Source organism: Ochlerotatus camptorhynchus, unplaced genomic scaffold, assembly GCF_037179485.1.
Source record: "Ochlerotatus camptorhynchus isolate MF236.1 unplaced genomic scaffold, CSIRO-AGI_Acam_v1.1 ptg000244l, whole genome shotgun sequence".
Lineage (NCBI taxonomy): Eukaryota > Metazoa > Arthropoda > Insecta > Diptera > Culicidae > Ochlerotatus > Ochlerotatus camptorhynchus.
Window position 1 is genome coordinate 2,754,884 of NW_027040734.1, and position 15,695 is coordinate 2,770,578.

At 40.6% G+C, this 15,695-nt stretch overlaps 1 protein-coding gene across 2 annotated transcripts in view; it reads right to left on the reverse strand.

Annotated features, from left to right (window-relative positions):
* The window catches only part of LOC135704618 (uncharacterized), a 238,954-nt gene that overhangs the window by 15,492 nt on the left and 207,767 nt on the right, over positions 1–15,695 (reverse strand). For both annotated transcript variants that reach the window (XM_065226082.1, XM_065226083.1), the window contains exon 5: positions 10,925–11,087. In XM_065226082.1, coding sequence (XP_065082154.1) covers positions 10,925–11,087 — 163 coding nt within the window. The remainder of the gene's footprint in view (positions 1–10,924; positions 11,088–15,695) is intronic.

Below are 15,695 nucleotides of genomic sequence, written 5' to 3' on the forward strand. Positions count from 1 at the left end.
TTTACTTAGTTTGACAGTTGCACCATGACGAAGTGGCAGCATATTCGTGATTTGTCCTACGCGCAAATGTCGCAAAAAGACATTTCAATCGCCGTGGGAGTGTCCCGGTGGACCGTCAAAAGGGGTTTAAACCGAGAAAAGAAAGGACAACTATCCGCGAAGGTGGCCACAGGTCATCCGAGGTCAGCTCGGGTTCCAACCCGAATAGAAATTTACATTAGCCCAACGTTTGATTTTGATGTCTACATCAGCATCGAAATCAAATGTATGCCTGATGTCAAACATTAGAAAACATTATGATTTAGTTGTATTTAAGCAACGTAACATGGTGTATACATCAGAAATTTTGGAACAAAATTTTGCCATTCTAATGTCGGTCTGACGTCAAAAATTTCAATCTATTGACATTAGAACCAAACGTTTTAAGGATGTTTTCAGATGTACAAAACGTTAGAACTAAGCGTTGTTCGGATGTTTTTAAATGTAAACGTTTTCTGATGTTTTCTAATGTAGATGTTTCCTGATGTTAAAACCAAACGTTTTTGGATGTTTTCAGATGTAAAAAACGTTAGAACTAAACGTTGTTCGGATGTTTTTATATGTAAATGTTTTCAGATGTTTTTTAATGTAGATGTTTCCTGATGTTAGAATCAAACGTTTTTCGGTTGTTTTCGGATGTAAAAAACGTTAGAACTAAACGTTGTTGGTATGTTTTTATATGTAAATGTATTCTGATGTTTTCTAACGTAGATGTTTCCTGATGCTAGAACCAAACGTTTTTTGGATGTTTTCGGATGTACACAACGTTAGAACTAAACGTGGTTCTGATGTTTTCAATTGTACTTCGTGTTTGTTGTTCTCTGATGTTTTCAGATGTACAAAACGTTTGAAGTAAACGTTGTTTGAATGTTTTCAAATGTATAAACATCTACATTTGAAAACATTCAAACAACGTTTCCTTTAAACGTTTTGTACATCTGAAAACATCAGAAAACATGTTTTTAGATATACAGAACACTAGAATCTTACTTTTCAAATGCTTTCAATTATATTTACAACACATTAGAATTAGAAACATGATCGTGTAAACACTACACACCATTATTGTTAGATAACATCATAAAAATGCGTACATAATAGTCAATGCTGAAGCTCCCGTTTCCCACCAGTCAGTTAACTGACCTTAGCTAACCTAATATCATTGCGGCAACTCTCTATGCGGCAGGGGAACTATGCCATTAGCGCGCTAAGAGTTATTAGACCACTGACATAGGCGCCAATTTGTAGGTGACGAGGCACTTGGTGACATTACAGCGAGCTTGACGATTGTTGCAGCATTTTTTTTTAGCAAACTAACAGTTAAGGTTTGTAGTGTTTACAAGATCTTGTTCCGTAACGTTTGAGGCTAATGTATTTTTATGTACTTGGACGTCACACTGAAGTCTGAATACATTAAGGGTACAGCAATACACGTTAAAATTTAATGTATTGAAGATGTCTGCTGATGTTTCCTACATTACAATTTCTATTCGGGAAGGGTTATCACTGCTATCAAAAGGAAGATTCGGGTGAATCCAGTGCGTTCAATAAGGAAAATGGCAAAGGAACACGGTATGACTTTAAGGCACGGAAAATCGTAAAGGAAAACTGCGGGGCGTTGTCGAGCGCACGGAAAAAACTCACATGATTACCAACCGCATCCGGGAGCTACGAGTCGAACGTTGCAAGAAAATCTTGAACTTCCTTAAGCGAAAAAATCCGGTAATCCTGTTCACCGACGAGAGCATGTTTACCGTAGATCCCGTATCAAATTCCAGAACCGACCGGTATATTAGTTCTCTTCCGGCAAAAGACGTGGCCGACGAGCACAAGAACGTGTATCTGACCAAGCATCCTGCTAGCGTTACGGTGTTTGGATTGGTGGCTTCCGATGGCAAAAAATGGACCCGGTGTTCATTCCAGAAGGCGACAAGGTCAACACGGAGTTCTAGATCGGGATTTTAAGTAAGTATGTTTTTCCGTTGTATTTCAACAAGATGGGGCTCCGTGCCACACCTCGAACCGCACTCAGAAGTGGTTGCAGGAACATCTTCCGTTCTGGGCGAAGGATATGTGGCCGCCATCCAGCCCCGATCTTAATCCGCTGGATTACACAATATGGCGCGTCATGAAGGCCAAGGCCTCTTCTAAACGCCACCCGAGTACAGCAAGCCTCAGAAAAACATTGACCCGTACCTGGAGAGAAATCGATCCAGACTACATTATAAGAACCTGCCGTGCATTCCGGAAGCGTGTGGAGGCCGTAATTGCAGCAAGTGGAAACTCGATCGATGATTAACATAGTTTAAGACTCTGAGAAACATCCCCCCTTTGAATAAATAAAAAAACTCAAAAACAAAATTTTTGAGAATTTTTTTAATTTTGATTTTTTCGCAAAACATTATCAAATGAAAAGAAATATTCATGAAAATCAATATAATTAGCGAATGTACTCCAAAGATTTTTTTGCGGAAATTTTATATAGTTTTGGATAAATTTTATGTTAAGCTTAGGGTGACCACCTTACCACGTCGTCCCCTACGCATCCATTATTCTCCCCATCATTCGCCAATTAAGAGCTTTTCCATCGATATACGAAGTGTTTGTTCTTTGTCTTTGATCTGGCATTTACCACACACACGCACAAAAACCACACAATATCACTACACACCCGTCATTACCATCATTATCGACGTCATTGTGAACGGGTTTTCTTCATTATTATTGCTCCTCGATCTCTGCAGAGCTTCCCCGGCTCAGAACCATTATGCTGTGCGCGAAAGGATGTGACAGTAATAATCACCGTCCTGCCAGGCAACCATTATCGTCGTCAGCATCACCATCGTCGTTGTGCGGGCCCGACAGACAATAGGTTGAAATGGAACTACGGAGGAGGCATCGCTTTAATTGAATTTTTATGCAACGGTTCCCTTTTTAAAAGTTAACCACCATCGTTGGGCGAGGAGTGGCATCACGTCGTTCTTGGAGGTTTTATAGAGGTGTCAAAAGCGGTTATAATTGAATTTGATCACGCTGGATGGCTGGTTGAGTAATGTGCTAGATCAATGAAGGCGTTGAGTTTGATTTATCCACGTAGTAGTGCGGTTCAAACTGGCATTGCTCTAAACAGATTTATTGGTGTGAAAATGGGTGTTGTAGGGACGTTGCGATACTACTGATATCAGTAAAGTATCGATACTTTTATTTCGATACCAAGTAATTAAGTATCGATACTTTACAATCGATACTTCTCCAATATCGATACTTTTATCGTGGTATCGCGGTATCGGTATCGAATCGGATGGGAAAACAAGTAACTTGATTTCGGTATATGCGTAAGTTGTGATAAGCGTGTAGACGCATATTTTTTACACTGGGGTTTGCGCAAATGCGATCGACAAAATCCGGGAAGCTTTATCAAATGGTATCCACGATGAAGCAGATGTTGGTGATTTTAACGTGATCGAGGAACAAACTGATAAGTACGACTTCTGGGGACACCACAGGACACTCGCTTACGTCAAACCAAACAAAAAAGTACATACTGATCCTGGCGATGAGTTGGCATTGTACCTGGCGAGACCGGTTTGCTCACTAAATGTGAACCCGTTGGAACAATGGGAGACCATGAAGTCAGTTTTTCCAGCGCTGTATCAGCAGGCTAGGATGCATATGGTCAGCATGGCAACTTCTGTTCCATGCGAGCGACTCTTTTCAAAGGCTGGATTTATAATTACTGAGACCAGAAACCGATTGTCAGCAAAATATTTTGTCATTTTGAATATAATTTCCCAGTCGATTAACTAAAGATTATCATTCTGCATCAAACCGTTGTGCAGTACAGTCGGTTGTTTGATTCGCTCGCTCAGTGCCAGTGATATTAGTAGTGCTACGCGTTTGTTCACGTTTTCGGTCGTTTCTGTGCATCACGTGTGATGTCAAAGCGGAAGAAGAAGACAGGTTCGAACCAGGGTTCGAACCCTGCAACCCAGTCTAACGCTGCCGAGTACAAGCTTGGCGTCGCTGCCGAGTACGAGCTGTGCGGGATTGGCACGAAAATTATCCTCCACACCAAAGCGGACTACAACAAAGGTTTGGCTTCGCTGAAGAATTCCAAAGTGAAATTTTTCACACATGACATCCCGGGCGACAAGCCATTTAAGATGGTCATCCGAGGCTTTCCGAATTTCGAAACAAAGGTGATCGAAGCTGAAATTAAAGACCGGTACACGCTGGCCCCCATCGCCGTCTTTCGGATCAAGAGGAGGAACGAAAGCCAGAGGAAGTGCCAGGATTGCCTTTTCCTGGTACACTTCAAGAAGGGGACGGTGACGCTTAATGCGTTGCAAGCAATCCGCTCGCTCTTCAACGTCATCATCCGTTGGGAGTCGTACCGTGGTAGCCGCCGCGATGTAACGTAGTGTCAGCGCTGCCTCAGCTTCGGGCACGGCACCCGAAATTGTAATATCAACCCACGCTGCAGCTTCTGCACCAAGGACCATGCCTCCTCCGACTGCCCAGATGACAGTCCTGAGGTTATCAAGTGTGTCAACTGTGGCGGTGCTCATCAGGGCTCTGATAGGCAGTGCCCCAAACGCGAGGAGTTCAAGCGTATCCAAAAGGATGCATCAACCTCCAACCAACCAGGACGTAAGAAAAATAAGTCTCCGACTTTCGGGCCAGGCGATTTTCCGCCTCTTCGAACCAACCAGCAACCGCGAGTGCAACCCGCTCCCCCCCAACCAACACTCGGTGAACAAATTCCACTCCCCCTGGATCCTGGAGAACACCGCCAACGCTAGAAGGTATGTACTCGGTGGACGAGTGTTGGAACATGTTCGTCCATGTTACAAGCGATTTCCGCAAGTGCACCAACAAGAACGAACAGTTCGAAACAATCGTGAAACTGGCGTCTAAACCACTATCACATGGAACGCTTGCTCCTTAAGAGCAAAAACCATCGAGCTTGCGGACTTCCTCCGCATTGACGTGGGCCTTCTCACCGAGACCCACCTCAAGTCCGGCGACAGTTGCTGGTTACCGGACCACAACATCATTCGGATTGATCGTACCAGCTCCAGGGGGGTGGTGTTGCGATCATCGTCAGAAAAGGGATAAAATACCGCAGTCTGTCCAATATCCGCACCTCTATCATCGAGGCCCTTGGTGTGGAGGTGGAGTCGGCGACGGAATACGTCCAGTTCATCGCCGTCTACTGCCCTCGACAGTGTGCCGCCAGCAGCGGACTAGCGGCTGAATTCAAGAAAGACCTGTCCACCATCACCCGTACCGGTTCCCGCTTCGTTGTTGGAGAAGATCTGAATGCTCGCCATGAGGCCTGGCGGAACTACCAGCAGAACCAGAATGGTCGTCTGCTGTTCGACCACTCACAGCATGGGCTGTACTCCGTTTGGTTTTCGGATGAGCCAACATTTATCTCACCGGTGGGCAACCTATCGACGCTAGACCTGTTGCTGACAAATATCGGCTTGTCCAAGCCGGTAGTCTTGAACGAACTCAGCTCCGACCATCAACCGGTGGTGGCTGAACTAGGATACAACGTAGCTCCTGTTCCAAGCCAGCGCAAGGACTACCATCGCGTAAACTTGGCCCAGTTTGGACGCGTGGTAGACAGGCACATCATCGACAACCCGCCGCTTGACATCGACCGAGTGTTGGAGGGACTCAACCAAGCCATAACTGTGGCTGACGAGGCGTGCGTCCGACGAGTTCCTGTGAGGGGTAAGTTTATTGCCATTGATTCCCACACCAAACTATTGATTCGACTGAGAAATGTTCGTAGACGCCAGTTCCAAAGAACCGGAGATCTAGCGTGGAAACGTGAAATGGCCGATCTGAACAAGGAGATTGCTTCCAGAATGGTCTCACTCCGGAACGAAAGTTTCGGGCGGCTCATCCAGAATCTGGACGACCAAACCCATTCCTCCAGTCAAACATGAAAATGATGACGATCGGCTCATAATCACCCCTCAGGAGAAAGCAAATGCGATTGGTGAGCATATTGCCAAATCGCACTTGCTTGGCTTCAACATCCAAAGTCCGCTCGAAGTTCAGGTTGAGCAATGCGTACTCAACCTTGATTCCTTCCCTTGTGCCATCCCTCCGGAGGATAGAATCACAGTGGAACAGATTTGCTCAGCGCTGAAATGCACCAAAAACATGAAGGCCCCCGGGTTTGACGGAATATTCAACCTAGTGTTGAAAAATCTCAGCATGAAGGTTCACTCTCTGCTGGCTGCTGTCTTCAACATATGCTTGGAACTGCACTACTTTCCAAGTATCTGGAAGACAGCGAAAACCATACCTATCCGCAAACCCGGGAAGGACCCAACGCTAGCTTCAAGCTACAGATCAATCAGCCTCCTTTCAGCGCTGAGCAAATTGTTCGAGAAACTTATTCTCAATCGTTTGCTCAAGTTTGTCAAGGAGCAAACATTCTCCTACCGGAACAGTTCGGGTTCAGGAAGGGGCACTCCACAAATCATCAGCTAGTACGGGTGATGAATAACATCCGAAGTAACAAGGCTGTATCCAAGTCTACAGCCATGTCATTGTAAGACGTTGAAAAAGCGTTTGACAATGTCTGGCACAATGGGCTTGTATATAAGCTTTGTAACTTCCGTGTTCCGCAAGGAAGTCTGTTGGGCCCTTTGCTATACAGCATCTACACTTCCGACATTCCTCCCTTGGGTAACGGTTGCGTGTTATTTCTGTTCGCAGATGATACTGCTATAACCGTCAAGGGAAGGATGCCTCGTGAAATAACAAACAAGCTTCAACGATGCCTTGACGCTTTTGCTGATTATGCCACCATGTGGAAAATGAAAATCAATGCTTACCAAACCCAAACAATAATGTTCCTCCATCGGAAATCTCCCAAACTAAAACCAGCTCCCTCTTGTACTGTAATCATGGATGGCACAAGGGTTGAGTGGTCCGCCGAAGTAACCTATCTCGGGATGTTGTTTGACGAAAAGCTCCTATTCCGCTCGCATGTGGAGAAAACCGTAATCAAGATCCCGCCTCTCAAGGGTGAAAAAACTGGCTGTCTACAAACAAACCATAGCACCTGCGATCCTCTACGCAGCTCCGGTGTGGGAATCATGTGCTTAGACTCACAGGAACAAAATCCAGGTTGCCCTTTGACACAAGAATTTCAGACCTCCACCAAGAGGCGAAAATTCCAAAATTAGATTTCAAAATTGATGAGATTTAGACTAGGTTTATGCAGAAATGCAATATATCAGAACATGCTTTGATAAGCAATTTGTATATAGTAGGTTAGGTGTATATAGTAGTTACAGGTTAATTGTAGTTATAAGTAGTCTCCTTTTTCAAATTCAAAACAAACCAATCCCACCAAGGTGGTCATACTCTTATAACAGGCCTGATAGGACTAGGAACTGTAAATAATAAGTAAAATCTCAAATGTACTAAAGTTGAAAAGACGCATCTGTGTCACTTGATAATCCATTCATGTAAACCAAACAAATACAAGAAACAAAGATCATTTAAATGTAAAAAAAAAAAAACTAAATATTAAAGGTCTTTTGGACAGTCCATTAATTTCAGGGTAATTCAAGGACCATAATCAGGAGGATTTCGAGACCTACGGGAAAGTTCCGTGAACTTTGTGAAAGCTAAGAGATCCTAAGTCCCGTTTTCTTCACAAAAATTGTACGAACTTTAAAAAAGTTCCGAGGAATGAAAGAAAATGCCGAGAACTTCACGGAAGTTGTATAAAGGGTGTACCGTTTAAAATACACACTCAAATTGCTCTAACTTTTGATCCGTTGGGTAAAATTAATTGAAATTTGGCGTAGGCATAGTTTAATATGTATTATTTACACTCTGTGAGTTGATTTCATTAGGTGCGCAAAAGTTTTCAAAATGGCGACGAAAATACAGTGCGTGTGCGAGAAAGTTTTGCACGAGTACTTTAAGAATAAGGATCTGTCGCATCGTGTCATTGGAAAAAGGTTGGGAATCGCGAATTCCACGGTGCGAAGATCCGAAAAAAAGCCGTCGGGTAAACGAGAACAATCACAAACTCGTGGTTGGAGCCTTTAAATAGAAACCGAACGCTTTAGATTTTGTGACATGCAATGCATTAGGTATAGGAAAACGTGACGCAAGGGGGGCGGGGTGTCAATTTTTCCTAAATTTAGCGTGACATAATTGATGCATCGCTCCCTTAAGGGAAATTCCGAAAACTTTTGTAATGTTTTGGGAACTTCAGAGAAGCATCAAGATGTTTAAGACGGTTCCATTAGTTTCGGGAAAACTGCAGGATCTTTTTACGAACTTCAAAAAACTTCAAAATGGTGTATTCGAGGTTTTTCAACAAATCATAACTCGAAAACGCTCCTTTTATTCACAATGACGTCTGAGACGAAGTTGTAGGAAAAATAATATTGGTTTCCGGAAAATATACACACGGTAAAACATTTCAAGTTCTTTTCGGTAAAAAATCGAAAAAAAAACTGTTTATTTCCTATATAATAAATAGGGGATATGGCTCTAATGTTGGCCTATGGATCTAAGACTGGACTCATCGCTAAAAATCTGCTATTTATCAATTTAATCTAGATGAACGCGTCAATCAATCAAACGCGCCAAATTAGGGGCATTTAGGCCGACATTACATCCATTTCCCCTATTTGTCAGAAAGTTGTTATTCAAGCTTTTTGTAAATTTTAAGGTGCCCAACTTGAAGTTTTTACAGAAGGTTACATTTTCTTCAAGCATTTTAATGAAGAAATATTTAAAAATATTGAAGGTATTTTTTTGTTTTTTAAGTTTTAAACACTTTTTTTTATTTTTACCCAAATTTATTTGAATTTTTTTTACCGTGTATTTTTTTCCCTACAACGTTGTCTCAGACGTCATCTTGATGTTTACAAGTTATGATTTGTTGAAAAATCTCGAATACACCATTTTGAAGTTTTTTTCAAGCAAATCGGAGAAGGTCACATCTGATCGATTCGTCATTTCGCACTGCTCATCTATAAAATCATCTAATCTTTCAAGAGCTTTGAACTTAAGGTGATACGGCACGTCATGCAACAATGGCTGTCCCTACAATCATTAAATAAACGTGTTTTGGTATGCGTACAAAAGACATCTTCCTACAAAACAGTAAATTACTAATTACATGCCTTAAAAATGGACCTGAATTGTATGAATAAGATCTGGATACATATTTTAATACTTTCCACGAAAATATTGCCAATTCATTCACGCATTGGTAATATTTGCATTAAAAAGTACGATTAGCCGATTTTGTTCTGCTCAGGGCATGAAATTTCAATAACTATTTTCACTAGCTTTAACTTCTCAGAACCACACTAAAAACAATTACGACACGTGCTTCTACAAGCACTTTCAAGTTAATTCACTTTTAAAGACGACATTTACTTAAATAATATCATTTGCATCGTTAAAAACGCGAACCGCGAATAATTTTGCAAGCTGAAACTGTTTTGTTTATCTTTTTTCTACACACCACATTACGAAGGTGTGTGTACGAATCATCTATCATCATATCCAGTGTTGTCGATTTAATTGGAACAAAGTGTGTAAACACTTTGTGTGCTTTTATTGCTTTTTAAGGTGCTTAAAGTGTGTTAAATTGAAACCATCACTAATAAATGTTTAAAACAATTTCTTATTTTGTTTCTCAAGACTAAAAATGAAAGTAAATGAACCTAGACATCTTCTATAGAAAACATATGTGGCGCTCTGGTTGCACTGCTCGAAGCCATCAGTTGATATGCAAAAGGCGGCAAAAGGATGATTCGAAAACAAAAACATACACCATAATAAAAAATATCCAGCGGCCAGTTCATTTTTGCCTACTTTTGACTTTGAGTATAATCATATTCACCTACTTTTGGGTACAACTAACTATTTTCTGGGTAGAAGCGAATTGTCAATTCCACACTAATTGAACGCAATCAAATGAAAGCTCTTCGACCCACATTACCTACTTTTGGTAATGCAATATAGTGCCGAGATTTGTGAAAATGAGTCACTTTGTGATATTTTTTCTTACCGTGTACCTGGAGGTTTGAGCTCTGGAATCACTTTTGGACAGGTCGTATGTAACCAAAGTGTACAAATTGTGATGTTGAATCAATTAACTACTATGATGACATGACATGTTGGTCTTGGTGGCTAGGCGCATAATTATTTTCTGTATAGGAAGGGGTATCCTGGGAGGTGGTAGGTCGATAATATTGGTAACTTGAATAGAAATGTAGTGATAGTCTCAATATTGGATGATAAAGAGATATCTTTATCATTTTAAAAAGGACGAAGGTTGAAATTTACAGTAAGATGGGCATAAGTTATTCTTTACCTTTCTATTTTTTTTTCATCAACTGTTACACATTCGACCTAATAATAACGAACTCTAGCGGCTATGTTTACGGTAGTTGCGGTAGTGCATGATGGACACTCACACCACTACAGCATCAATGATAATCAATTCACTGACACATAGAAAGGAGAGAAAAAAAAAGCAAAAAAAGCGTGACGTATCGTATCACCTTAATCCACAAAGCCTCCAGAATTGACCCTAAATATGTCTGAAACAAATCCTTAAGACCGCTGAAGTTGAATCGAAATGCATCTAGTTGACTGATGGGGTTTCTAAAGTTACCTCATCAGCCTTTTAACTTTCAAAGTTCGGAATTAAGAGACTGAATTTAACTCATAGCTCTGGAGGTAACCCTAAGACCGCTAGATATGGTTGACCTCTAAAGCCACTAAACAATAAATCAAAATTAATTAAGAAATACAAAGCATCTCAAACACCCTTATCACCGACCAGCTACTTAACCTGATTAAACCCAGAACTCACCTCTATTCAGTCGATAACGGTGGTGTTTCTCCACCAGTGAGGCCGATGCCAGCGTCGTTATCTCGCCGATCGTGATGATACCCTGGGCGGGACACATCGCATCCGGGCACGACACCTCGTAGGCACCTTCCGAGATCTCGAACTCGATGTACGCCGTCATGCACTATGGATGGAAGATGGAGACAAAGAAAAAAAACCCGTTAATCGATTATTGCCAATTCGGTATCAGCTACTCATTAGCTCAGCATTCAAGTATCTCATAGCAAAGAAACGCCATTTATTTCAGACGCTGATTTCATACCCCATTAACCTCTTCTTGGGTGCGGCCTAAATACGTCTCAATGACCCTTGCCACCTCGATCGGATTTGCCTCTTCTTAGCGATTGGATTGGATCCCAGCAAAGTCATGCTAAATCATTCCAATCACAGAATTGAGCACAAGATGCTAAATTAAAAGTGCGAAGAGAATGTACAATGCGAACTCGAGGTGAATCGATCCCTTATTGCGTACCGACTGCGGTGGACTATACTGAGTATTTTCCACCTAATCGATGCGATTGATGTGCGAGGTACGATTCGTATGCAAATTTTACCTCACTTCGAAACGAGACGTCGTAGTAGGCAACAATAATGATGACTCTCCAATAGTGCGTACTCCAGTCAGCACGGTGTGTCAGAAGTTGGATGTGTCGATTAAATAGTGTTTGCATTCATCCTCAAATCCATCGACAATTCAAACCAAACCAAACCAAAAGCATTAAAATAGGATTCTTCAATTGTACACCCTACATCTGTATAGTGGAAATAAATTAAAACTGCAACGGCACCCGCCCACCACCGACGCCGCAAAACAGTATGTACTGTCTGGGACGTACCCATCAGTGCAGCAAAACTAAAAACCTGCCTGACACCGCTACGATACGGCGACCGACGACTGACGACAACGTGCTATAGTAGACTTGGACTTGGAACTTGGGTCGGTCGGTGGCAGCGAGGAGGCCGCAAACCGGTTTCTGGTTACACTCACTCACAGTAATAGGTATAACTGCACTTCTCCAACCGTCGACCAACCGACTGCGGGCGGGGTGACATAGGTTCAACTCACAGGTCTGCTACAGCCAAATACACTCACCGGCGATCGGATTGAGAAGCTGAGCGAAAAACTTTCGCAACCGGTTGCAAGTGCAAGTGCACTGCCACCGCGATATTCAGTATAGCTAGACAAGATTGCATCTCTCGGGCAAAACTGCGCATTTTCGCGCGAACTTTGGCGGAACGGAAATGGGACGTTCTCGTGGTGCAGCAGTTTGGCAGGAGCTATCGAGTTCTGCCATCTCTATGGCTCAGTTTTGGAAAGAACGCACACGCAAGGCAATTAGTGCATGGCATGCAGGCAAGTATTTATGAGGCAGCTGCACCAATCTCAAACGGTAATATGCTGCAGGGCGTGAATGGGTGAACAGAACTTTGACCTAAATTTTATCGGTTTGAGTTGCAGATCTGCAGCTTGGTTGATGGTTGTGGTACAAGATTGCGATTAGTAATGGTCGCCCGGTTATGGCGGCAAGTAATCTGTCCATGTTCGTTCGGTAATCTAATTAGCCCCCAGTGATTAACAGCTGCACAGTTGAAAATCGAATGGATTAACTCGAGCAGGGATTACGTGAAAACTTCCGATGAATCAGTTGTCAGAAGTTGGAAATTGTTATGACACGGGATTTATTGCTGAATGCGATGAGACAAGGAGGGATTTATATTTGGATTATCCTATTTTATAATACAGTAATGACACGGTTTTGTCAGCACCTCCACACATCTCCAAATCTACTCATCTTCAAGAACATTAGAAATAATGATCAAAAAGGGGCTGACCAAATCGGGTCATTACTGTACTCTCACTTGCCCCCCGATTAAAAGTAAAAATGACATATTCACAGAAATACAAAAAAAATGAACTTTTCAAGATCGCAATCTTGAAGTTTTTTAAACTCAGGAAAATGAAATTCTATGTCCCAGAAATTGGATAAAAAAATAAATTAATTACTCAAATAAGGGTATTATTCAAGTAGCAGCTGTCATCCACAACTGAAATTGTATATACCTGCTAATCTAGCACAATGTGTGTATCCCGTAGGAACGTATTTTTCACTTTTAGGACCACAATTATATCATGGACAGAAGTAAATATATGAGCTAGTTACGATTTCATATAATGAGAATCCTGCCCAGAACATGTGAAAAATAACATAAAAATATTATTGTGCCATCGGCCTGAAGGAATTCAAGAAAAAATAAGATATTCACCCCTATTCTGTATTTCGTTTCGAACGAAATTCTCATACAAAAAAATATTTTTTTGTATGAGAATTTCGTTCGAAACGAAATACAGAATAGGGGTGATTGTAAATAGTATTGATTTTCCACCAGAAAAGCTCAAAACTACCCTTGGAAACACGTCAAGTAGAAGAGTTTTCCAAAGTGTGGTGCAAGTTTGAGCCCAAAATATTAAGAAATAAAAAATCCCGCCCATAGTGAAAATAGGACATTTTTTGACAATTTGGATACCTGCCAGTAATCAGCCTGTTTACTGTAGTTACTATAACAAAAACAAAATGTGGGTACAACTATAAGAATCTACATTAAAAACGTTCTAAGATCACGAATAGCATATTTGGTGGAGGAGTAATCTCTTCTGAAAGTTGAAATTTTCAAAAATCTCGAAAATCCAAGGTTGCAACCAAGAGGGATCTAGGCATTTTAGAGTAAAATAAAAATAAAGCGTTTGTTCAGAATGCCAAAATAAGCGTTTTTGCAAAATGATCAGGGTAAAAAAAAAAATTTAGAATTTTGAAAATTAAAAATTCTGAGAAGAATTCGATGACAATTTCAAATGAGCTCTAACAAGAATCCTAAATAAATTCTAGAATTAAGTCCTGACGAACTCTTAGAAAAATTACAAAGGAGGTGTGGGGAGAACTTCAAGGAGAATTCCTCGGTGATTCTGAAGAGAATTGTATGCAGGTGAATTTTAAGTAGAATTGTAAAAGGAATATAAACAGAATTGAAAGGGTTTTCTGATAATATTTTCAAAGCAAAATTCAAGAAAAATGCCGAAGGAATCGTGTTTGGAGGTAAATAAAGAAAAATGCTGAAAAATTTAAATTGAATTCTTAAGAAATTTTCACGAAAATCAAGCATCAGCATAATTCCAATGTATTCTGATTAGAATTCCAAAGGATTTCTGAGGAGAGTTTTGCAAATGGTCAAATAATTTCAAAGGTTTAAGATAATTAAAACCATTTTTGAGCTGAAGAATTACATGTTTTCTTGATTAACCTCAAGCTGTTATTCAACTTTTAATTTTTGTTGGAATATGTTAAGGTTTATAGAATTTCCCGGTTCTATCTTCAAATTCCTGGCTTTTCCCGGCTTCTTCTCAAATTCCCGGTTTTTATGATTTTCCCGGTTCGCTGGCAAGCCTGAAAATTTAGGGATGAATTTCATGCTTTTTTTTGGATTGTTCTATTATAGATACACTTTTTAGGGACTCCCAGAGAGCCTTAAACTTATTTTAGAAGATCTCTATGAAGAACTTATTTTAGAAGATCTCTAGAATCTAGAAATGATTCCAAAGTAAATTATTGAGAATATTCTAATAAAATCCTGCAAAGTAGTTTTGAGTACATTTTCGAGGTAGTTAAGATAGGGTTTTCTTCAGAACGCTAAAAAAGCACACACAAAAATGGGGTGCATAATTTTGCACCTATTTTATGCGAAATTACGAAATTGATCACGAATATTTCGCGATCAGAACATTTTAACTTCGAATCCCTCAAATTTTTTTTACGTAGGACTACGTCTGTGATTTACACTTTTGGGGGTACGCTTTGTGAAAACCGAAAATGGAACATGTAACAAAATTATGGAAGATTTTGAACGTTCATAACTCAGCTGCCCCTGGACCAATTTAAATAAATCCTTTAAATTTGTCGAACCTCTTAACGGAATCCCTTTATGAAGAGCTTTGAGTGGGTTGGTTTATTTCCTTTAAATTCCGTTATAATTGCTGATCTTTTGACAGATACGCGTATTTCGTCTACTACTTGCAGACTTCATCAGTGCCAAGTACTCAACACCACTGAAGAATCCATCTTTTATCTACGAGTTATATACTAATCAATAGGTACTAAAAATCAGCAGGTATCCACTGCCATGTCAAAATTTACCTAACCAGGTAAACAAATTAGTCTCCAACAGGTAGGTGCATGCTACGATGTGTGGTTTTAGGTAGCATGCTAAAGAGTCTCGAGTATCCGTTTCCTTGATCTCTATTAAGCAATGTCAAATTGTGCCCCTTTGTAACGATATGTTCTGCAACCTTGGATTTAAATTCATAATGAAGTCCTTTATCCATCTCTTTGTTAGCCTTTTTTTACCTCTGCGATGTGTTCCTTAAATCTTGTTTTCAAAGTCCTTTTCGTCTGACCAATGTAGATTTTATTGCAATCTTGACAACAGATTGTGTAGACTCCGGTTTTCCCTAAGACATTTATTGAATCTTTTGTTGATCCTAACAGTGACTTCAGCTGATTTGTCCTGCTGCTGAATACTAAATCTAGGCCAAAACTTCTAAACTTTGAAATCAATGGTTTGGTAATGTTTTTGAGGAAATTCACCGCTACCCGTTTTAAACCCTCAGTTACTGGTGTAAGAGTTGTCGAAATACGCCTAAAATGATCCCTTGTTCTTTTATCGATTACTACTTGAATGG